At 27.0% G+C, this 23312-nt stretch overlaps 1 protein-coding gene across 1 annotated transcript; it reads right to left on the bottom strand.

Annotated features, from left to right (window-relative positions):
* Positions 1-1230: 1230 nt before the first annotated feature.
* Positions 1231-22353, bottom strand: LOC107438097 (WD repeat domain phosphoinositide-interacting protein 3). Its single transcript, XM_087157032.1, has 10 exons — positions 22190-22353; positions 20474-20548; positions 20235-20336; positions 19394-19481; positions 15991-16085; positions 15694-15884; positions 13795-13880; positions 12910-13011; positions 11454-11575; positions 1231-3149 (listed from the first exon to the last, which is right to left on the bottom strand). Exons 1-10 carry the CDS (start codon positions 22257-22259, stop codon positions 3016-3018), a joined length of 1065 nt encoding a protein of 354 aa, XP_087013158.1. The 5' UTR covers positions 22260-22353; the 3' UTR covers positions 1231-3015.
* Positions 22354-23312: the final 959 nt, after the last annotated feature.

The raw sequence follows: 23312 nt of genomic DNA, 5'->3' as shown, positions 1-23312 counted from the left end.
TGTTAATTGCTGACTATATTATAATAGATAAAAGAAAAGCAGAACATACAATAAATTGTTTTACCAATATTTCAGAACGAAAAAATCATACTCCTAACCCTAAAATAAGATATATTACTTTTTTTTTTAATTCTTTGATATGGACTGATTTTAATTACCAAAATTGCCTCACTATGAATTTCATTTTTCATTATACTTTTGACAAGTCAAAACTAGATAGCTCTCATAGAATTGTGTCAAGTTAATTATTCCATCTGAAAGAGTTAAATAAATACATCGAAAAAAGCTTTTTGAATTTTGTAAGTGAATAAGAAATTTCTCCTTTTAATTATAATGATGAGAAATACCAATTTCATATCAAAGAAGATACTCTCTCAAATTAATAAAGCAATACCAAGTATTTTCAGTACTTTGGTTCTTTACAATAAAAGTACAGACCACCTTAAATTTCATTTCTAATTTTCTAAGATTATTTAGCATAGATAATATCGCATACTTATCATTGTTCATAAATTCCTCAAATCTGCAGGTAAATAAGGTAATAAAATTTTGATTGTTTAAAAAAAAAAAAAAAAAAAAAAATAAGAGCCGCAAATGTAATTTTTTTTAATTTAAGAAAGAAAATATAAATAAGAGAATGAAGAAATAAAAACAAGCATGCAAATTTATAATTTTAGGTTAAATTAAGAGGTGACACAACACCTTTGGACATTACTAGATAGTTTATACTTATAGTAGATTTTTTGTAAAACTTTTTTTTTTTTTTTTTTGATCTTTCAAATTAAAAACGTAACTAGAGTGGCTCAAATAGCAAAGATACTATTTTAATGTCAACATCAAAATTATTGCTCAAAAAAAAAGGTTATAATTGAACTTTTAATTTATTTTTGCCAAAAGTTTAAAATTTCTTTTTCAGACCATAGTAATGAACTTGGTGACATTGGCTTAAATCAGAATTTTAATATTTCTTCATCCTCAATTCTTGGAGAAAAAAATTAATGAAATGTAAAAACATAAACATTTGTGAACTTAACAAAATAAATATTTTTAAAGAATTTTATTCCTTTGTACTTATTTTTAAGCTATTTATTTGAAAGTTACTAATAGGCAAGGTTTAATCTATCTTTTTAAAAAACGATTTGCCTAAAATTCGGCAGATTTTAATTGGTTTAGACTTTCCATAGCAAACTTTACTACTGTATAACAAACAATGAACAACAGAGACAAAAATAACATCATTTATACATTTTATTAATTTTCTTAACAAAATATATTACAATGTATCACAAAAATATGGGTCTGACAAGTAATATACAATTTACATATCTCACAAATCCTATTAACATTTAGTGCCATAAATAATGAACTAACATTCAAGTCATGCATCAGATATGATTCTATAAATATTACATTTATTATGGAAAACAATTTAGAAATTTCATTTATAAAATAAATAGATTTAAATTATTTGTAAAACTTCATTTTGGAATCTTAAAACAGGAGTATACAATACTTTTTGAAGGAGGACCGAAGGAAAAAACAACTATGGCTTGAGGGTCAAGCTGAATTTAGCTCTAATATCAATTAAGAATACCTTAATTATTCTTTAAAATAAGAACAATAACAATTTGTCATGTAAATAAAAAGACTAAGTATAGAAAATTACATTTACTCTGTTTAAACTGTATATATACTATGTATAAACTGTATATATATTAGTTTCAATGAACAAATCTTTTCCATTTTGCACATGTTGTCTTGTTTAGTAAAATAATAGTAAGCTTTAAACTTTTTTCAATAGAAAATTAATTCTATTATTTTTTTTATTGCAATTTAACTGCTTAAATCTTTTATGTTCAAAATAAATCCTTGAACTATTGTTTTGTTTTGGTTACATATACTGCAAAAAGAAAAAGAAAAGGAATAGATTAAAAATTTATATCTGCTTAAATTGGTATTGCAATATATTTGAAATTTGGTGTTATAATTTTTATATTAAAGAAAAAAAATTATGAAAGAAAGATCTTTCGTACGATGTTACACACTGACTCTTTAAAGACAGCAGGTTGAGCACTTATTTTTTACAGAAATAAATTCAGAGTACCTGATTATTTTCAACATTTTCATTTCCATAAATATTTTCAAATTTTAAGTTGAAGCCTAAAATTATGAAATACAAGAATGAAGGAAAAAAAGAAACTTTAAAATTCAAAAGTTATGAAAAAAGAAAGAAATTGCAAGCTACTGATCTCAATTGCATTACAATAATATAAATATTTTGCTTATGTTTATCACAGAAGTATAAACTTGTAATAATTTTAAAGACACCAGCTTAATCTAACTTATGACTAGAAAGACACGAAACACATTTTTACAATATACAGAAAAACACATTTTTAAATGAAAATGTGAAGAAATAAACAGTTTAAATATTTTAACAAAACAAAAGAATTAATGATATATATTAAATGTTATTACTAACGGTATATAATTTGACATATGAGTTTACAAAAATAAAAAGGACTATGCTACACAACAACAGTTAAAATATCTCAAAAAATGATTTAACAGTTTTTTTTCCATGTGCAAATATTAAACCATTTATTCCTTTAAAAGGATTAAAATTGTTTTTTTCTTCTTAAATTTTATCTGAGACAGTTATAAAACAATAACAGCATATATTTTTCAGCAAATGTTTAAAAATTTGTCCTTATTACATTTATACACAACTTTTTTAAGCAATAACCAATCTGGTCTTGCATTCTGGTCATTCACTTAATTTTTAAGCAAAACTTTAAAAAAAAAAGGGGGGGGGGAGGAAAAATTAGAAAGACATTACACAGAAGGAAATATGAACACAAATACTTCCTTACACTAATGCCTTTTGTCAAATTACAACATAAACAGCTGTCTGAAAGACATTAAGAAATAAATTGAAATTATGATACATTCAGCTGCAATGTGAATAGTACACATTATACATCTAGTTAAATTTACATGCTGATAAAAAGAAGTTCATCTGTTCTTTCCATAAATGTCCATAATTGAAGTGTCATCACTTAATTCCAAAAATTGAGCATAAATATCTCTCGTACATTCTCCTTTTGCATTGAATAAGAATTTGTAATAGCTCCCGTCAGCACATATTGCTAAAATAAAATAAAAAGGTTAATTTCGATTTTCATCATGATGTGCACCAATTTCATATATATGCACATATACATATATGTGTGCACATATATATGTGCATACATACACATATATGTGTGTGTACATGTATATATATATATATATATACAGGGAATGGACATAATAATGGAAACACTTTTATACTAATAAATTTTTTCACATTTCTCAAGAAATAATTCAAGAATGATTTTATAACTTTAGAAGTGTTTAGATTTATGTGATTTCTCATACTTTTCAATAAATTTAAAGCTTTTAGATATTTAAAGGAACGAACAATAAATTACAAACAGAAAATAGTGTTTTTGAACACCCCATGCCAAATTATGTAGCAATAAATTTGTCACTTGCAGCAATTATTTTGGTTATTACATTCAGTAATTACACAAAATTTCGTGAGACTAACTTAAGACTACTTTTTTGTTATAACTTTAAAAATGTTCAATAAAATTAAACAAAATTAATTACATAATTTTTTGCTTTGTAATTTTTTGCAGTGAATCATATTTGGCAACTGATAATAAATTTCTGATTTGAATATCTTAAACATTGAATATTTTTAAGTAATAATTGAATATTTTTAAAATTATAGCAAAAAAACATACGACGAAATAATAAGTTCTTAATAAAAATGTCCATACCTTCATAAATATATAAGCTAGATTGATGAAATTTTGTGCAATTATTGCATATAATAACCAAAAATATTTGTTACAAGTTACAATGTATGACATTATATACTATATTTTTTAGCACAGGGTATTCTAAAACACTATTGTCCTTGTGTAATTCAGTGTCGGCCCCTCAAACCTCTAAAAGCTTTCAACTCCATTGAATAGTATGAGAAATCCCAGAATCTAAACACTTTTAAAGTTATAAAATGATTCTCTAAAGTATTTTTTGAGGAACATAAAAAAATTGTGTTCGTATAGATATGTTTTTATTATTTTGTCCAACTTCTGTATGTGTGTGCATATATATATGTACCGACAGTGCTGTGGTCAAAATATACAGTGAACCACCGAAAATTAATAATAATAATTTATACACTATATTGTATATTTTATTTCAATAAAAAAAAATAACACCACAATACAGTGAAAAAATGGTAGTGAAGACAAAAGAAGTATATTGTATAACAGAGAAAAAAATATTTTTAAAAATAATATTTTGTCTCAGGCAACACAAAAAATAATTTCTGTTTTAATTCTGCAATTTGGAATTCAATAGACGACACTTCTGATGAAAAATCCTTGATTAATTTTCGCTTAATTTCATTTTATACTTCCCACCCACATGATGTGAAAGATGCAAAGATGAAAAAAGAGTGACATTTTTAAAGGGAAAAAAAGGGCATATCTTGAGTGATGTAAAGTTAAATAAAATGCTATTTTTCTGCATAAATGGTAAGTTGCAGTGAGGGAGGAAGTACTCCGAGAAGCATAGGGGTGGGTTACACAATGAAATCGATGTTGGCGAATTTAAGTTCACCTTCGAATCCTGCCAAAATTTTTTTAAAGTCTTGAAACTCGCAAATTCTCTAAAAAGAAGTCGCTGACTTGGTATCTTAATGAAACTCTGCAGTGGGTATTTTTCATGTCATTTAAAAATACTGAAAAAATTAAATTATAATAAATAAAACCACTTTATTAATAAATCATAATTATATAAAGATCAACTTGCTACTAATATTAACACGTAATGCAAATTACATAAAAAGTAATTTTAATTTATCTGAGCTGCTTCCAGATTTGATAATAAAAATAAATGCTACAGTTTAGATATCAATAAAATTCTTAGTATCTCTGCAATATACAGATATTCTGCATCACAGATACTAGTTCATGAAAAGAAAAATAATTTTAAAAATACTAAATCATCTCACAAAAGAAACTAATAAATGAAGAAGCAATATCAATTCAATAGTAATTAAAGTTTTATTCATTCAACTAAATAAAATGATAATTCTAAAAATAAAATAAACAAAATAAGACAACTGGATGGAATTGTTTTTCTTTTAGTACAGGGATGAGATTGGCCAAAAGGCAAAAAAAGCTGAATTTTAAGGTGAGTAAATCTTATGTGATTTATAGCAAAAATATGAGTAACATATTCTCATCCAGTTTTGCTGATGTTGTACTGTCTATATAAATCAATAATCGTCGATAGAAAAACTGCCACCTTTATAGTAACTAATTCAAGAAAAAGAACTCACTTCTTACAAGAATAGCGATAAAGGATTGAATATTTAAATCACGTGAATATGAAAATGTAGAAATACAAATCATGATGCGTAATTTTAAGATCGCGTAAATATGAATCAAGATGCATTATTTCTAAATCGCGTGAATACGAATCCAAAACCTAATTTTTAAATCACGTGTAAATACGAAAATCGATGTTTGGTGTTACAACCGTAAAAAAGAATCACGACGGGTGATTTCAAACTCGCGTGAATACGAATAGCTACATAGATTTTAAAAATGCGTCAATACAAATCGCGATAATGGATTTTTAAATCTCGTAAATAAGAATTGCAATGTATGATATTGAAATCGCGTGAACAAGAACTTTTAAATCAGGTAAATATGAAAATCGATGTTTGATATTAAAATGCAGCGACATCTGGATTAAGAAAATACGAGTTATCTAGCTGACCGGTAAAAATGCAGAAAATCTCATTTTCTGCGCGAAAAGCGGAAAAAATCGCTAAAATAAATAAAAATGCGGAAGGGTTTAGCAGCTACGTAGTTTGAATTTTCCATTTATCTTTGAAAATCGGAAATAAAATAATTATTTTATTTTAATGACTGAATTTTTAGAAAAAGCGGGATATTTACTTTAAAAAAAAAAACAAAAAAAAAAACACGAAAATTTTAGAGAATCGGAGTTTTTGATAAAAATTTTTTTTAAAAAAAAAAGCTGAAATTCCAGAGACAAAAGCGAAAAAAGCGGAAATCCGCTAAAAAACAGAAAAATCTCATCCCTGTTTAGTGATAATATTTCTTCCTGTTTCCATTTTTTTAATATTGGTTAAAATATGAAAGCAAATAAAAAAATCTGACCCTTTATTATAAAGAAAAAACATTACAAAGAGAAAAACATTACAAATTTATTAGAAATTTATGTCTTTACTAAATAAGAAAGCTTAAAGTAAAATTATTCCAAAACTTTTAATTAAAATATTAAAATCAGTGTTAAAATTAGTAGGGATTAAACCCAATCAGAAGTAAAATTTTCCAAAAAGTAAGCTTTATAGTCTTTGAATCTTGCAAACAGGGTAAATTAGAAAACAGAAAACTAGAAGAAATTGTTAAAATAAAAAGAAATTCATTCGACTCTCTATAATAAAATAAACAATAAATTAGAGATATAAAAAACATGAATGAGAGTGACAACAAAACAGCAAACACATACATGAAAAAAAAATGGAAAGCGCAAATTATGTAACTATCTTCTATTATCTCTAAATGCAAAATAACTTGAAATAAAAAATGCAATAATATCTGTCCATTTATTATAAAAAATAAGTAAAAATTTGGAATAGATATCAAAGGTGGATCCAGGTGGACGTTGGGGCCTCTTCACAACATTCAAATTCTGAAAAACATCCCATTCACAAAATTCTAACTTCTAAAAATAGTCCCTTCACAGAACTCAAATTCATAAAAATGGCTTCTTTAGAAAAATACAAGAAACGAATGAAATAAAATAAAAACATGACCACCGAAGCCGACGTCTTCAGGGGGTACCGGCCTCGGTAGCCATTAAAAACAAAACCATTTCTAATTGAGGGAGAAGCAGATGCTTAAAATATCTCCCTCGGTACCCCGATGGTTTTGTATAGAGGTCCAGGAAGAATATCAATCAAAATCATCAGAAAAATAAAAACTCACTAAAAAAATTTTTGGAAATATTTCTTGCTTCAGGTGTTTTCTAATTATTTTAAAACGTCAAAGGGTTTTGTTGGATGTCTAGGTTTTATATGTTTAATTTAGTATTTCCTTTTAGGTTAATTTTAAAAAAATGCAAAGTACAATATATAAATATTTTATGGCGCCTGGCTCGTCGCGCGCCCAAACAAGGAGTACTGAAGTTAATCTTGACTTAGGGATTACTTCGGACAAAAAGTTACTAAGTCAAATATTTTGTTTAAATAAATTTAAAAATATAAAAAAATTTAAAAAGTTTAGGAAATGTGGTAATAAAAAATGTAAAACTTGTCCTTTGGCTGATAGTTCTCAGATTGACAGTCATTCTAATGTATTTTTTTGTAAAAGTATTAATATTATTTATTTAATTCAGTGCAATTGTTGTAATTTGTGTTATGTTGGTCAGACAGGTCTTGAATTTCATAAGCGGATTAATTCTCACAGATCAGCTATAAAAAATTTTAATAATAGTAATTGTTCTACTGATTACGAAATTTTACATTTTCAATTTCATGATTTTAATAATGTTACTCTTTTTATTTTGGATTTTATGGAAAATTTAGATAATAGACTTGATTTGGAAAATATTTACATTGGTAGTCTTAAAACTCTTTTTCCTTATGGATTAAATAGTAAATTTAATGGGGAAGGTAATGTTAATACTGAAGATTTTTGTGTTTATAATAAATTAAAAGTTTTTGATTTTCCTGGTGTTTGTGATTCAAAATACAGAAGTAAAAGGGGTGGTGGAAAAGGTAAAGGTAAATTTATTGAGTTTGATGAATTTTCGAATTTTTTGTAATTTACCTGTTAATTTGGATAATATTTTCACTATTAGGAAATATGTTTTTGGTTTTAAAAATAAAGTTCTAAAAAATTTCCTTATTAAATTTGGCTCTAAAATTAAATTTGATACTGAACTTGTTAAATTTATTGTTTTGGATTTAATTAAATCAAAAATTGGTGTTAATAAAACTGATATGCTCTTTAGTAAAGTTTCTAAAGTTGAAAGGGTTTTTTGTACGATTAATTTTCATGATAAGAATTTTGAAAATGCTAAGTTACCACAGATTATTCACGGTCTTTCTGATTTCTTTCCTTTAGAACAAATTAGGGTTTCTGCTGCTTTTAAATATTCTTCTACACTTAGAAAAAAGGTGTGTAATTATAATTTTTTAAGTCGAAATCTTAATTGTATTTCTAAATGTGATTGTAATGAGGAGGGTTTTTCAAAATTTATTGATAATGATTATGGACATGTTATTACCGGAAATTTGGAAATTGTGGGTGATCAAGATTTAATCAGCATTTTAAGTAAGGGTTCAAAATTTAGAACCAGAGTTAAAATGAAAAAAGGAGATTTTATTTTATCCATTAAAAAAGATCTAGATTTTTTTATTGCAAAAATTTCCAGACAATATCATTGGCCCGTTGAAGGTTTTTCTGAGTGGAAAGCTAAAACTAATGAAAGGGTTAAATTTAATTTATTTAATGCCAGTTTTAGTTCATTTCCTAAAGGTACTTATATTGATTATGATTTATCTAGAAAAATTAAAAATCTTAAGGATAAATTCATTGTTACTGTTGTAGATAAGGCTTCAAATAATTTTTGCATTATGTGTAAATATTTTTTTTAAAAAATTGATTATTGGGGAATATAATGCAAATAATACTTATTTAAAATTAAAAGAAGATAAAAAAAAGTCATTGAAAAAAGAATTATTGCATTTAGTAAAAAATTAAAATTTAAGTTAAATAGGATTACATTTCCATATTTATTTCCAATAGTTAAATTTCATAAAAATCCGATTAAATTTAGGTTTATAGCATGTGGTACAAATAGTTATAATTCTGATATTAGTAAAAGGTTTTTCAGCTTTCTAAAAATTATTTTGCTTAAAATTAAAAAAGAGAAAAATATTGTTATTGATAGTAATGAAGTTTTAAATTTTATTAATAGTAATGATATTTCCAGCATTAACACTTTTGATTTTGAAAATTTGTATACAAGTATACCACATGGGAAAATTATTGAGATTTGTGAAGGTATTTATGACAGGTATTTATTTGATGAAAAAATTGATAAGTTTAACTGGTTAGATTTATGCAGGTTTAATCTTTTTGAGAATGTTCTTTTTAATGGTTTAGATTTTTATAAACAAACTATTGGAATTCCACAAGGTAATTCCTTCTCTGGAGCTTTTGCCAACATTTTTTTGCATTTTTTTGAAGCTAAATTTCTTGAACATAAAGAACTTAATGCTTTCCGATACATTGATGATTTGATTTTGTTTAATTGTGATGATTATAATTTTATTTATAGTATTTATCCTGGTGAATTGGTCCTGAAAAAAACTAATGAAAATTGTTTTAATATTGAATATTTAGATTTTAAAATTGATATTGTTAACAGTTTTATTAAAATTGGTGTGTTTGATAAAAGAAAAGCTTTTAATTTTAATGTTATTTTTTTCTGCAACTTTAAAACTAATTTGTGTAGTAAAATATTCAAAAATCTTGTTTTTTCACAATTAGTTAGAATCAAGAAAATTTGCAATAATGTTTTCGGGAAGCTGTTGATAATTTTTTAAATAATTTGAGTAAAAATGAATTTCCTTTTAATTTTTGAAATGTTAATTTTTTAATTAAAAAAATGATTGATGGTTTCTAAGTTTTTATTTAATTTTTTCTTTTAACAGGGCGCAATTCTTGTCTTAACTGAGCAGCCCCAGTTAAGCATTCTATTAATTTGTCTACGTATTTCCTTCTCCTGACCTTTTCCATTTCATTTTAAACTTCTACTGCGCATTATAATAGGGGGTGTTGGTTTTTCAGTTTTTAGTGTTTTCTTTTCCTCTACTTGCTTTTGAAGTTGATGCTTGACCTGTGACTTAGTGAGTTTTTATTTTTCTGATGATTTTGATTGATATTCTTCTCTTAATTTGTAAATTATTTTGAATGTATGTTTTTCCTGGACCTCTATACAAAACCATCGGGGTACTGAGGGAGATATTTTAAGCATTTGCTTCTCCCTCAATTAGAAATGGTTTTGTTTTTAATGGCTACTGAGGCCGGTACCCCCTGAAGACGTCGGTTTCGGTGGTCATGTTTTTATTTTATTTCATTCGTTTCTTGTATTGATACTATTTTATGAAATTTCTGCTGCTTCTTAGCGCGTTTTTTTCCAAAGAAGTTTTATCCTTTTCGAATTTAATTATTTGTGTTTTCTTTCAGTATTCTTTAGAAAAATTTACATTATAAAAATAATAACACAAAATTGTTCAACGGCGTATACTCGTAAAAAACTATTGGAAACGACGTGATATTTGACAGTAGTTTCATGAAACGAACGAGTCTGAAGTCAAATACGAAATTCGTGACTCGTAATAGCGTGTTAATAATATGTAAGTTTGAAAAACTTTGTGAAGAAAGCGAAACAATTTTGAATTAAAATAAAAAAAGTTTCATGAAACGAACGAGTCTGAAGTCAAATACGAAATTCGTGACTCGTAATAGCGCGTTAATAATATGTAAGTTTGAAAAACTTTGTGAAGAAAGCGAAACAATTTTGAATTAAAATAAAAAAATTTATCATCTAACGTTAAGTTAGGATGGAATTAATCATGAATAGAGCACGTCAAAGCAGGGTAACTCAAATTCGAACGCAGTAATAAAATCACATTAAAAAGATCAGAATGTGAAAACCCATGAGAAAAGAGTCGACTGCTGAAAGAAATATCAGAAAACATCGCGATATTGATTGAATTGTAACCAATCGAACATGTCAGAAAGCGATAACAGGATATCGAAATTCACACGCCATAATAACATCAGATTAAAAACACCTGAATTTGAAAAATCACGTCTAAAGAATTTTAAAAAAATTTATAACTTCTAAAAAGACGCGTCAAACCATGTAAAATTACGCTGGATCACAAACTGAAAGCGTCAAAAAATGATATTTCAAAATAGAAATTCGAATGTCATAATAATATCATATTGAAAATGGAAAAGCCATATTAAAGGAGCCAAAAAAATAATAAATAACTGCAGATAAACTATCAATTAATGACGTAAAATTATGATTTTGCATTCTGCATTCATATTTGTATAAGTGGGATATTTTGAACAAATACAAAAATTAGAAATATCAGGACAAAATATTTCCTATGAGGAATGTCAGGACAACTACAAACACTGTGATTTAATTGATTAGTAAATTCAATATATTAAAATTAAATTACATTGAAACAAAAGTCTCACCATAATTATTGAAGGATAATGAGAAAACTAACAATACACATGTTTAGAAAATGAAGTTACCAATGAACTCACCAATAACTGAATTAGGTTCTGTGCCAAAAGCACATATACAATGTGACCCACCAGGCACTTGAAAACGGGAGAAGCTCCAAACAGAACTAAAATATTTAGGTAGGAAGGTTGCAGATGCTAAACTGAAAATTTAAAAGAGAACAATTTTAAAGATTTAAAAAATAAAAAAAATTTACATTGAAAAAGTGTTTGGTTGTTAATATCTAACTAGGGCTACATTAATGGGTTATTGGCAATGGCCTGGGATTCACCCTTAATATTGATTCCAAGATACTACACCACGATTTAGATCAAAAAGCCAGATGGTGGTGATAATCCCAGGTCTTCAAATCACATTTCCCAACAGCACAAGAGCTTTTACGGCTCTGAAATAATCAGAGGTATTATATTTTAGTGGTATCTGAACAACTAAGGCAGGACTAGTATAAGTGCAGTCCAAAGAAACATTCATCTTTTAACATAGGGTATAAAATCTCGGCCCGAGGTCACAGTAGGCAAACTTGAAAAGTGTAAAACTGGTAGAAAATTGTCTAATAAACTGAATAATGTAGTCGAATTTATCTAATAAACTGAATAATTAATAAACTGAATATTTTAAAACACAAAATTAAGAATGTTTTAGATATACTAATAAAAAGAATAAAAACTATAGTTCTTTCCATACCATTAATAATTATGATATGTATGAAATAAAGTTAAATTTTTTGAATACATAAACTAAGTTCAATAGCAGTTTTAAAATAAAAAAATCTATTAAAATTATAACTGAGAATAAATTATTCAGCTATTAATAACGAGAGTAAACTGTTAATGGGAGCTTAAAGATCTGGGAACAGTCTTTTCACTTTTTGAAGCCTATATCTGCATGGCTTTCAATTTTTAATTGCAATAGCAATACAATACAAAAAATAAAAATACAAATGCAATTACAAATGCAATAAAAATACAAAATGATTAAAATTTTAAAAAATTCCATGGAAAACTTTAACTATTTAATAATGAAACATTTCCTAATTCATCATGTGTTCACATGGAGAAATGATTCTCCATTGAACTTGTGTCCGATAGGTAATTTTTTTGTTTTAACAGTATTAACACAAACACCTTAAAATATCATTAATTTTCAAACTATAGAACTATTCTAACATTCTATCTAAACATTTGCTAACCAAGAAATATAACATTTCTATACACGATGCAAAAACAGATATCTAACAGTTCGTATTCAATTAATTTTGCAAACATTAATTTTCTGTTTATTACAAAGTAAAGATAAATAAATACATAACATAAAATTAAACAAAACTACAGATTCAAATACATTACATCAATCTATGCAAATTGCATGATATTTGTTCAATATTTTGTTACATAATTTAAAATCATTTCTAATACATATATTTTATAGGTTTGAACTTAGAAAATTCACCATTTATTTCAAAAGGGAATATAATACCTGGATTGTTTATTTCTTTTACTGTCCTCCACTGCAAAAATATGAACTGTACCATGATCACTGGACACACAAATAAGAGAAGAATCAAAATTAAAATTGATGCTGAAAGAAAAGTAGGAATTAAAACACATTTCATTTATAAATAAAAAAATTATCACTGATTATATAAAATAATCAATAAACACATATAACAATGCTTTTTTCAAACAGAAAATTTCAGATGCTCTACAATGCAAAGATTACTACATTTTTTTGCATTTCAAAAAACATCAAGTATGCATTTTTTTAAATAACTTTTTTTTATATAGCAATTTCTTCTGTGATTCCACCACAAGGCAAAAAATGTATATTAAAGTTAAGACATAATATTTTAAATTTTCGAACTTTTCGCTAAGTTTTTTAATATCCTTTTTACATATAATAAAATTAAAAGACTGTGTGTGTGTCATATTTAAGTTTTGAATCTTGCTTTGGAAAGGCAAAAGATTCGAAAATAAACATTAAGCAAGGTAGAAGTTATACAAATTAGTATAACTCAAAACCTGACTTTAAAATTTTCAATAAAAAAATGTAATTCTTTTTAAAAAATAATTGAAACAAATTTTTTTATATAAATTTAGTAATCTGAAACTTGAAATGTAGAATCAGAGATGTCAGAAATGAAAAAGTAGTTTAATAGAAGGGTAATTTACAAACTATTACGGATCAAATTCAGTTATTACATAATATAACACAATTTCATAATTTTTTCGGTGTTAAGTGACGTCCTTTCAAAATTCTAAGTGCCCTTTTTTGTGAGGAAGTGCCCTGCCACTACCCTTTTTTTTTTCCCCTAGGGATAACTCTGCCATACATAAATATAAAAATTAAATTAAAATAGCTCACCAATAAATATTAGCTTGGTTGGCACCTCTTCTTAATTCAGTTACAAGCATTCCAGAGGTAGTATCAAATATTCTAATTAAAGTACCCTAATAAAATAATGACATTATTTAAATTAATTAAAAATATCAAAGTTTCCAAAATTAAATTGAAAAAATTATTAGGAAATTTAATCTAACTGGGGTTATATTTAAATAAACTTTTCTATTAACAAAGTAAAAAAACAGACTTATAGTAATTTTGATAGAAATATAAAGTTTTTCACTTTTAAGGGTAAATATAGAGAAACAAGTTTTTCAAAAAATCCCATACACTCTGTTCTGTAGGTTTTTTGCTCACTTATACAAACTAATGTATTTTATTATTTCTTTTAATTATAAATTAATAAATCTTTTTAACTTTCCTGGAAGTTATTTGTATTTTTTATGAAAGTAAAGGATTTATAAATGTTTTAATATTCTGTGAAAAATATAAAAAAACTTAAACATAAAACAAAATGCTTGTTATGTTTAAATACAAAATGAATAGTACAGGGTACTTAGCCAAATCTTTCAGCAAAAAATAAGCACCTTTTGAGTGCTTAAGCACTTAAAAAATATTTTTAAGTACTATAAACATTAACAAAATGAAAAAAAAATTTCAAAGACTTTACATGATCACGATAAAATAACTAGTTTCTGACAGAGAATGCTTTTCTTGATTATATTTGCCACCATAATAAGATAGAGAGATTTTTCAGTTCGATTTCAGAGGGTGAAAATTGAATCCTGGAATCATGAATATTTTGCAAAACGAAGCAGACTTGCACATGAGAGGGCAAGAATCTCACCAAACCCAGCTCAGTATACGCACATGCGGACTCGCAAGTATTTAATCAGACGTATAAAATGATTGCCACTTTCATACACTAAAAACTGACGGTACGCCGAAAAGCATTGTGAAAACGTTGAAAGGAACAATGTGAAAACCACGCTCTTGCATAATACAGCGTTTTCACTACAGCGCGAGAATCTCGCATATTTTTTTCTTTTCTCACATTAAAAAATTATTACTGCGAGAAATTCGCGCATTCCATAAATCAATTTCAAAATTCGCGAATTTCTCGCATTTTGGAAAAAGCTTCGAATTACGCCATTTAGAATAAAATTCGTTTCACTTTTCTTCCTGGATCTTTCATTATTTTCAACATCTGCCCCATTATCTAGCTTCCTTATTTACCTGCATTGTTCAGAACCTTTTCGAACAACAGAACACAACCACGGAACCCCTTTCAGAACACATTTCTCTGCAACCACGTGTTTACCACAGGTAAGGTTTCTTCATGTAAGATGCTCAAATTTTTCATGCACTTATGTAAGATGGACAAATACCTTGTAAAGGCAAAATCTTCTATGATGATGCACCAAAAATATTCAATGCTTTAAAAAATAGAAGACATTAAAAATGTATTATAATTAAAGAAATGATTTTTTTTCAAGAGTTTTTGTGTTTTTTTAGTTTTTAGAAATCTCATTTAACTTTTTGAAATCTCACCCTGTTTTTGAGAAAGGGAGAAAAATTCTCACCCATTTTTTTTCTATGATGAAAACAATGATAATATGTGGTGAAAATTGGCATGGCAAAGGAAAAAAAAAATCTAATTTTGGAGAAGGGAAATTTAAGCACTTTTTAAAAATACCCAATAAAAAAAGCACCTTTAAGAGCTTTTAAAAAACGAAAATCAAAAATAAACACTTTTCAAAAATGCTACACCTTGATAGCAGGATTTTCATTTAAGAAAAAAAAAAAAAAAAACCATCTAAACTGAAATGTGAATTACTTATAACATAAACAATTTATTTTTTTTGTTCCCTTTCAAGTTTACGCTAACTAAGATCACCAGTACACATAGTAAATAATTACTTTTTCTGATGCAGTAGCTATTCTTGTTCCAACTAAATTCAGTGCAATGCAACTGAGTGAAGCTTCATGAGCGGGTATATCTAAGGGTGGTTTCTCTGTATTGGCCAAATCTACTATGTGGACATGACCAGTTTTACACCCAGGAAATGCTAGAAGTGAATTGTTGCTGTTCGGACAAAGCACACACAAACCTGAAATATCAGTTCATATATTAAATCTATAAGGATTGTTTTCTACCATTGGTGATAGAAATCAGTGAAATATTATGTACTACAGGAAATAATATCTTTAACAAACCTTTAGGATTCAGACAAGTTTCAAAAATATGAAGTAACTGAGCATTTTGAGTGAAAGTATACACTTTGATCATTGTTTCCAGAACAACCACAATTCTAAAACATTTTTTTTAAAAAAACACAATAAATAGCTGATCATTTAATTTTAAAACATTAGAAATCAATAAAATGTCAACAAATTTAAAAAGAGAATTACCATAGTCACATCATTACATATATAGTTAGAAAAAACATCTTAACAGAATATAGAGTATGCACAAAACAACTCAAAAAATTTGGTATACTCATAATAGAAAATAATTTTCATCTTTATGGTTTTCTTTTAACTCTGTAGTGTCTTAATTTAAAATGCTTACATTAAACCTATTAAGCAACCTAAATAACTTAGTTCTGAAATGAAGGAACAGCTGTATAAAATTATATTTTTAATGTTAAGCTTAGAGCCTTCTTAGTCATATATTCCCTTTTTAATATGTATAACACAGGTATAGGAGATTCTTAAATATATATAGAAACATAAACATTTCAAATCGGGATATTTCAACTTGGATACCCTGTATATAAACTAAAAATACATAAGTATAAACAAATAAATAATGTAAAATTAATAAAATTTTGAAAATGATGGTAAAAAGTCTTTTAGTTAAAAAAAATATATATATATATTTACAAATGCATTTTTGTCTCAAGCAAGCATAATTTTTTTCATAACAGAGTAAAACATGTTATACAAATTCTTAAAGATCAATTTTCAAAAGTTGGAAGCCCAAATACAAAAGTATACTAAAAACTTTGATTAGATCACTTTTGAATAATTTATATTGACAAATATATATATATATATATATATATATATATATATATATATATATATATATATATATATATATATATATATATATATATACAGATGGGTGACAAAATAATACGAACACCTGTGAAATATCAGAAAATCTTTATTAATAGGGAGTTGGACCACCCTTTGACTGAATTACAGATTTAATACGACGTGGGATCGATGCATAAAGGTCATGGACAGCGTTTAAAGGAATATTAAGCCATTCCTCTTGCAAAGCGGCCTCTAATTCCAAAAGATTTGATGGAGGTGGGAATCGGGAACGAAGTTTAGACTCCAAATAGTGCCACAAATGTTCAATAATATTTAAGTCCGGAGACTGAGGGGGTCAGGCGAGATGCTCAACTTCATTGTCATGCTCTTCGAACCATGTTTGAACGCACCTAGCGGTGTGGATAGGGGCGTTGTCGTCTTGAAAAATCGGTCGCTCTCCAAGGAATACAGTCTGTACAAAAGGATGAACATGGTCAGCTAGAACGCTTAGATAGTCATTAGATTTGATTCTTCCATGCAGACGTACTAGTGGCCCAAGACCAAGCCAAGATATCGCCCCCCAAACCATAATGGAACCACCTCCATGTTTCACAGTTGGTAAGAGGCATTCAGGATCAAACGCTTCATTGGGTGATCTCCAGACATAAACGCGTCCGGTGGTCTGAAATAAGGTGAAGGATGATTTATTGGACCATATTACTTGCTGCCACTGCTGTGGGGATCAGCCTATGTGACCTCTGCACCACTGACGGCGCTTGAAAGCATTGGTTGCTGTCACCAAGGGTTTACGAACTGCCACTCTCCCATAAATGTTCGCTGCATGAAGTTCTCTTCGAACAGTTCTTGTTGAAACGGGGTCCTGAAGATGACTGTTTATGTCTGGTGTTATCTCGGATAACGATTGCTTGTGTTTTCGAGCTACTGCGCGCTGCAAGACATGTCTATCCCTATCATCAAGCTTTGACTTTCGGCCACTGTTTTGCTTTGAAGACTTCGTCTTACCTTCTTTCATGTATGCTGTCATAACGGCTGATACAGTACATCTTGCAAACCCCAAAAGGTTTGCTGTTTCTGTCACCGATACTCCATTTAAACGCGTCCCAACAATCATCCCTCTTTGGAATTCTGACAGGTCAGACATTTCACCATATAAAAGCTAGTTAGATAAACTCATGCAACACAGGTGACTAATGTTGAGAGCCTGATAGCTTTCTCTTCACGCTCACTAGGTGGCAGACTTCTGTTGCAGGTGGCGCGGCTGTACTGCAGGTGTGAAGTAAGTCACACTTTTTCACAGGCGTTCGTATTATTTTGTCATCCATCTGTATATATATATATATATATACATATATATATATATATATATATATATATATATATATATATATATATATATATATATATATAACCTAGTTTTCTATGGATAACAACAGTCTTCAACTTTCAATTTTAGAACATACACTTTCCCTTAGTTTGTTAACTTCCAATGCACAAAATGCAGAAATTAACACTCAGAGATAATTATTTTCATTTCAATTTCTTAGTAAAACTGTTTATTATTAATTGATTTAGCTCAATTATGATGGTTCATTATAATAAACAAACTAAAATACCAAAAGTTTGTTTTTAAGTATATGAAAAAGGAGAAATTTAATTAAAATTTTTAAAAATAACTAGTCAATAAATTACCTTTATCAACAAATGCTCATTTGAATACTGATTATATTCATAAAATCTTTATTTAAAAAAAAACAAATTTTCAAATGTTTAAAAAGGATCAATGTAAAATACTTTAAAAAACATGTCAGACAAACATACTTTAAAATAAACACATATCAGTAATTAATAAAAGAATTTGTACAAGAAGAATTAAAAAGTAATTTAAAAAAAAAAAAAATAATAGTTTTATCATACTCATTTACTTTATTTATAACCATCAATGAACAGCCGACACAATTTTGAGCTTAAGACTACCAGTGTTCAATTCCATAGCGTTGTAATTTTAAACCTAATCCAGAAGACAAGGGAATTTCTGTATCAAGTATTGGGAGAAATTTGCTTTTATGGAGGACCCTTTGATAGAACTAACCTGCATTTGCGTAACATGGAAAGGAAAACCACGAAAAGCTCCCAATGTTAACCTGAAGGCAAGGGGACTGTAGCCCATGATCCGTCGTCTAATCTAAAAGTCATCGCTTGGATTCGAACCTGGGTTATCTCACTGAGAGCCAAGTGCTTTATCCCCAGAACCCCTACGGCTCTGCATTAGTTTATTTGCCATAAATGTATTAAAAATAGTGAGCAAACTGACTTGACTAGCGTCCATTGCCAGGTAACATGCTGTTTGGGGCCCATGGGAACCACTGGTCTAAATGGTTAAGCAAAGTCAGTCAAATTTTTTAGCAATATCTTTTTTTATAAGGATTAAACATTAACTGAAAATATATGCTAAAAATAATAAGAAATTGATTCCTAAATGTTAAAAATTAACAGCAATGTACAATTGAAATGTTTTAAAAACACTGAGATAAAAATAAAAGTTAGAAACATTTACCTGTCTCTTCTTAGTTTAACTGCTTTTACATCAGATGTAAAATCAAGTTCTATTACTTGTCTTTCTTGTGAATCATCCCAAACCATGACTAGAAAATGAGTTACAAAATATTTATAATAATTTCAAAAGATTTATCTATTTCAAATGAATTTTAGTTGAAAAGCAATTTAAATTTCAGAATAATTATAAAGTTCAACAGTTGTACTCAACCATTAGTAATGCCTAACTTATAAATGACCATTATCAACCATTAGTAATGCTTAACTTATAAATGACCATTATCAACAATTAATAATGCTTAACTACGAAACAAATTGGCGTATGCATGCATCTCTTGAGTCAAATAAAATTAAATTTACTGTTCAATTTAAAATTAGATTTCAATTAAACAGTACCTGCTTTAAGACAAATTTCAAAATTTAACCTTTCATAGCAAAATTTCAATAAAAAATATACAGCAGAAGAAAAATAATATTATACTTTTAAATAATAGATTTCACTTAAAAACCAGCATTCGAGAATATCAATACAATAATGAAGGGTCTTAATACTTCACATAGAAATTAACCAACAATGAAAAAAAAAATACTCTCAAAATTTGTTGGATGGTTTACTAGTAAATTATAACACATTTTGAAGTCGTAACATCAAACAGTCTTAAGTATTTTTTTCTTTAAATAGTTTAAATGTGAAAAAAAGAGAGTAACACTAAAGTTATACATTGTACAACAAGAGTTAAACTTGACAACAGATGTTTAACAAACAATTTCAAGTTAAAAATGTTTATATGTTTAATGTTTGTTTCAAATCAAAAATTTAATAATATCAAGACTAGACCTACCTTTATTAGGTGGATATTTAGGCTTTTTTCCACCACCTACAAGAGCTAAGTAATTGCACCTAAAAAGCATCTCAACATAACCTATTCCACCATCGGAGAAGTCTAGAAATTTATAAAATTTTCAACAAAAAAAATAAAAATTGTATACATAATAAGTGATGATTATAATTTAAAAAAAAAATTAGATATAAAACATCAAATAGAAATATTTTTTCTTTAAAAAATAGATGTTTTTATACCCCGCTTCTCTTTTTCCTTCAGTGGATCACAATTATAGACACGGAATCCATTTTCCATTCCACAAGCAAAACATCCTTTAAAATAAAATAAACATGGAGAAGTTTGCTTTATAATTGTCATGTAATAAAAACAGCATAAACAAATGATTTTAGCGGTTATGATATCCTAAACAAAGTTACTTGACAAGTAATTAATCAGAAACTTATTAAACCTCCTAAATTCAGAATAGTTTCCAATTTCCTTAGTTGGGATCTATTTTGTAAAGTTATATATAGGTGAACAGTATAAAATATCTGATAAGCTATATGAAAGGCTCATTATATAACATACTAACATAGTGTTCAAAACAGCTTCAATTGGTGAAAAATACTGCTATTTTTTTGTAAGCAATTAGATATTTCTGTGTATTTATTCTGTTATTTTTATGAAATTTCAGAAATTAATCTGCTTAAATTTCATTCCATAAATCTTGCAACTATTTTGATGTTCGAGTTTAAAGGTGTAAATTTGACAAGTGTAGGTACATCAATTCCGGTAAAATGTTTATTGTCTCAGTCTAATAAATTTTTGTTTGAAATGTCTAATAAATTAAATGCAGGTTTTATTCCTAATACAAAATTTATAAGATTTTGTACTTTTACTTTATATAGTTCCTACAGTGAATGAGAGTAAAACTTTTCAGCTAGTCCTTGTATTTACTCCATGCTAGTCCATGTATTATATATTGAATAAATAATTGCTTTATTTATCGTTTAAAAAAAAAGGTTGTTTAGAAGTTCGCAAAATTCTTACTTCTGAAGGTTATATAAATTATAAAATTTGTTTCAGGAAATAGAACTTAATAAACATGGCAACTAAATTGCAATGGAATATCAATCCATTAATGAAAAAATAGCTCAGAATATTAAGAGCTTGGTAATTACTATTTAGAGCTTAGTCCAATGCTATGATATGCCACACTTATTACATATATGACATTTTTATACCAAACTGTTTATTAATATTATTTTAAGATAAGTTTTTACAAATAAAAACTTACGAAATTCAAATTATAAAATGTTAAATAAAATTCTTATACATGCTTAATCAATGTTTTCTTTTAACATGGTAAAATTGATAATTCATAACGTTTATATAAAAAAAAAATTCTTTTTTTAAAAAAACAAATTTAATATCCAGTAAGCATTAATACTAAATTGGTATATATATTTTTTTAAGGAATGTAAGGTTTAATTTTAAATAATACCATTATAAAATAATTGATATATGGTGAATTTATAAGATCTGAAAATATTTATTTCAAATTAATTATTTCAAATTAATTATTTTATTAATAAAAAAGGTTATTAGATCGGCTCTATATTAAGCGTCTTCATCATAATAAGTAGAACTTTTTTTAATAATGGTACACATAGTTTAAAGAGTTAAAATAATATTTTTCTTGTTTCGATATTGTACTAATATATAATTTTACTATACAGAAATACATTGCAACAAGTAAAATCAAAATAATTTATAAAAATATCAAAACTGCCTTATACAAATAATAAACTAATGAGTTTTTAAAAAAACACAATGAATCAGAAAATGTCATTAAGACGCTAATGAACAAATTAGAACACTTTGTTATTAGATTTAACACCTAACTGCGAACTTTAGTTTATTGTCAAAAACATATAAACAATTTCATTTATTAAGTAAGCTTTCAAAGTTACCTTGATCTTGATTAAATCCAGCAAACAGCAACGAATTGCCGTAAGGATTATTAGGTCCTAAATTCATCATGAGATAAATAAACTATTTGTTTTGATTTGGTCTGTAATGACAAGAAACACGTCCACCATCACATCCCCCTTTCTTCTTCCTACTACTCTCGCAACCAGTTAGTTCGAAAAGTTCAAACGATTTTATCCTATTCCACCTTTCACTGATTGTATTTTGAAAAATTTAATTCCATTAGAAAATTTGTACTTATATATTTATGAATAATTTACCTATAGTTTTGAGCAAAGAAAATGATTTAGTGAAAAAATATTGACAATATTTTATTTTGATACAACTCAACTTCATAATAATTGGGATCATTGCCATAGCAACCAAGTTACGCCATCTCTGTTTTGTTAAGTTTTGTTTTCATCTCACAAGTCTCAAGACATTTTAATATGATTCCAGATAAATAAGCTTACAAATATTTATTTAAATATTATTTTAGAAAAGAATATTTAAAACAAAGTATTTTTTTCATAAATATTATTTGCAATTGAAATAAAATACGTAAAGCGTGAAAAATTTAAAATGTAAAATACATACTCAATGCAAATTACAACGCGAAAAGATACTAAGATACCTACTTTTTTAATTTTCATATTCGTTATTAGGTACTTAAACTAAAGTTTTGCTTGTTTTTCTTCTTCTTGTTGTTAAAAAGCCATTGGTGTTTGTTTCATATTCATTTACTGGTGAGATTTGGATAATCTTTACTAACTCGATTTTTGTGATTTAATTTTCTTCAGACTAAATACTTAATAAAAATGGAATAAATAATTTCATCTCTAGAAGTAGAAAGTTTTCTTTTTGGAGCTATTTTTTTTCAACCATAAAATTCTATAACACAGATTTAAAACACTCCTTCTCATACGACATAGTTATTAATTTATTATAAATAATTTATAAATTATTTATATGAAATAAAACAGTTTGAAAATGATTTTATAAAAGAGTTTTGAGCATCTCACAACTTTTAAGAAATAGTTTTTTTCTTATTTATTGCTTGTTTGTCTAAATCAGTGGTTTCTAACTGGCGTCCGGCCCTCGAAGCCTTTTTTTTGTGGCCCGCGA

The sequence above is a fragment of the Parasteatoda tepidariorum genome, chromosome 2 (assembly GCF_982258835.1).
Source record: "Parasteatoda tepidariorum strain Cologne lab strain chromosome 2, Ptep-v5.0, whole genome shotgun sequence".
Classification (NCBI taxonomy): Eukaryota; Metazoa; Arthropoda; class Arachnida; order Araneae; family Theridiidae; genus Parasteatoda; species Parasteatoda tepidariorum.
The sequence above is the reverse complement of the archived record's forward strand: the minus strand, read 5'-3'. Positions and strand labels throughout refer to the sequence as shown.

Excerpts from the sequence above, each read along its gene's own strand:
- LOC107438097 (XM_087157032.1), bottom strand. The coding sequence starts at position 22,259 with ATGATGAATTTAGGACCTAATAATCCTTACGGCAATTCGTTGCTGTTT. Across the intron at positions 15,885-15,990 it reads AACTTGTCTGAATCCTAAAG|GTTTGTGTGTGCTTTGTCCG; the intron begins GTTTGTTAAAGA and ends CTGATATTTCAG. Across the intron at positions 3,150-11,453 it reads AGAACCTAATTCAGTTATTG|CAATATGTGCTGACGGGAGC; the intron begins GTGAGTTCATTG and ends ATTTTATTTTAG.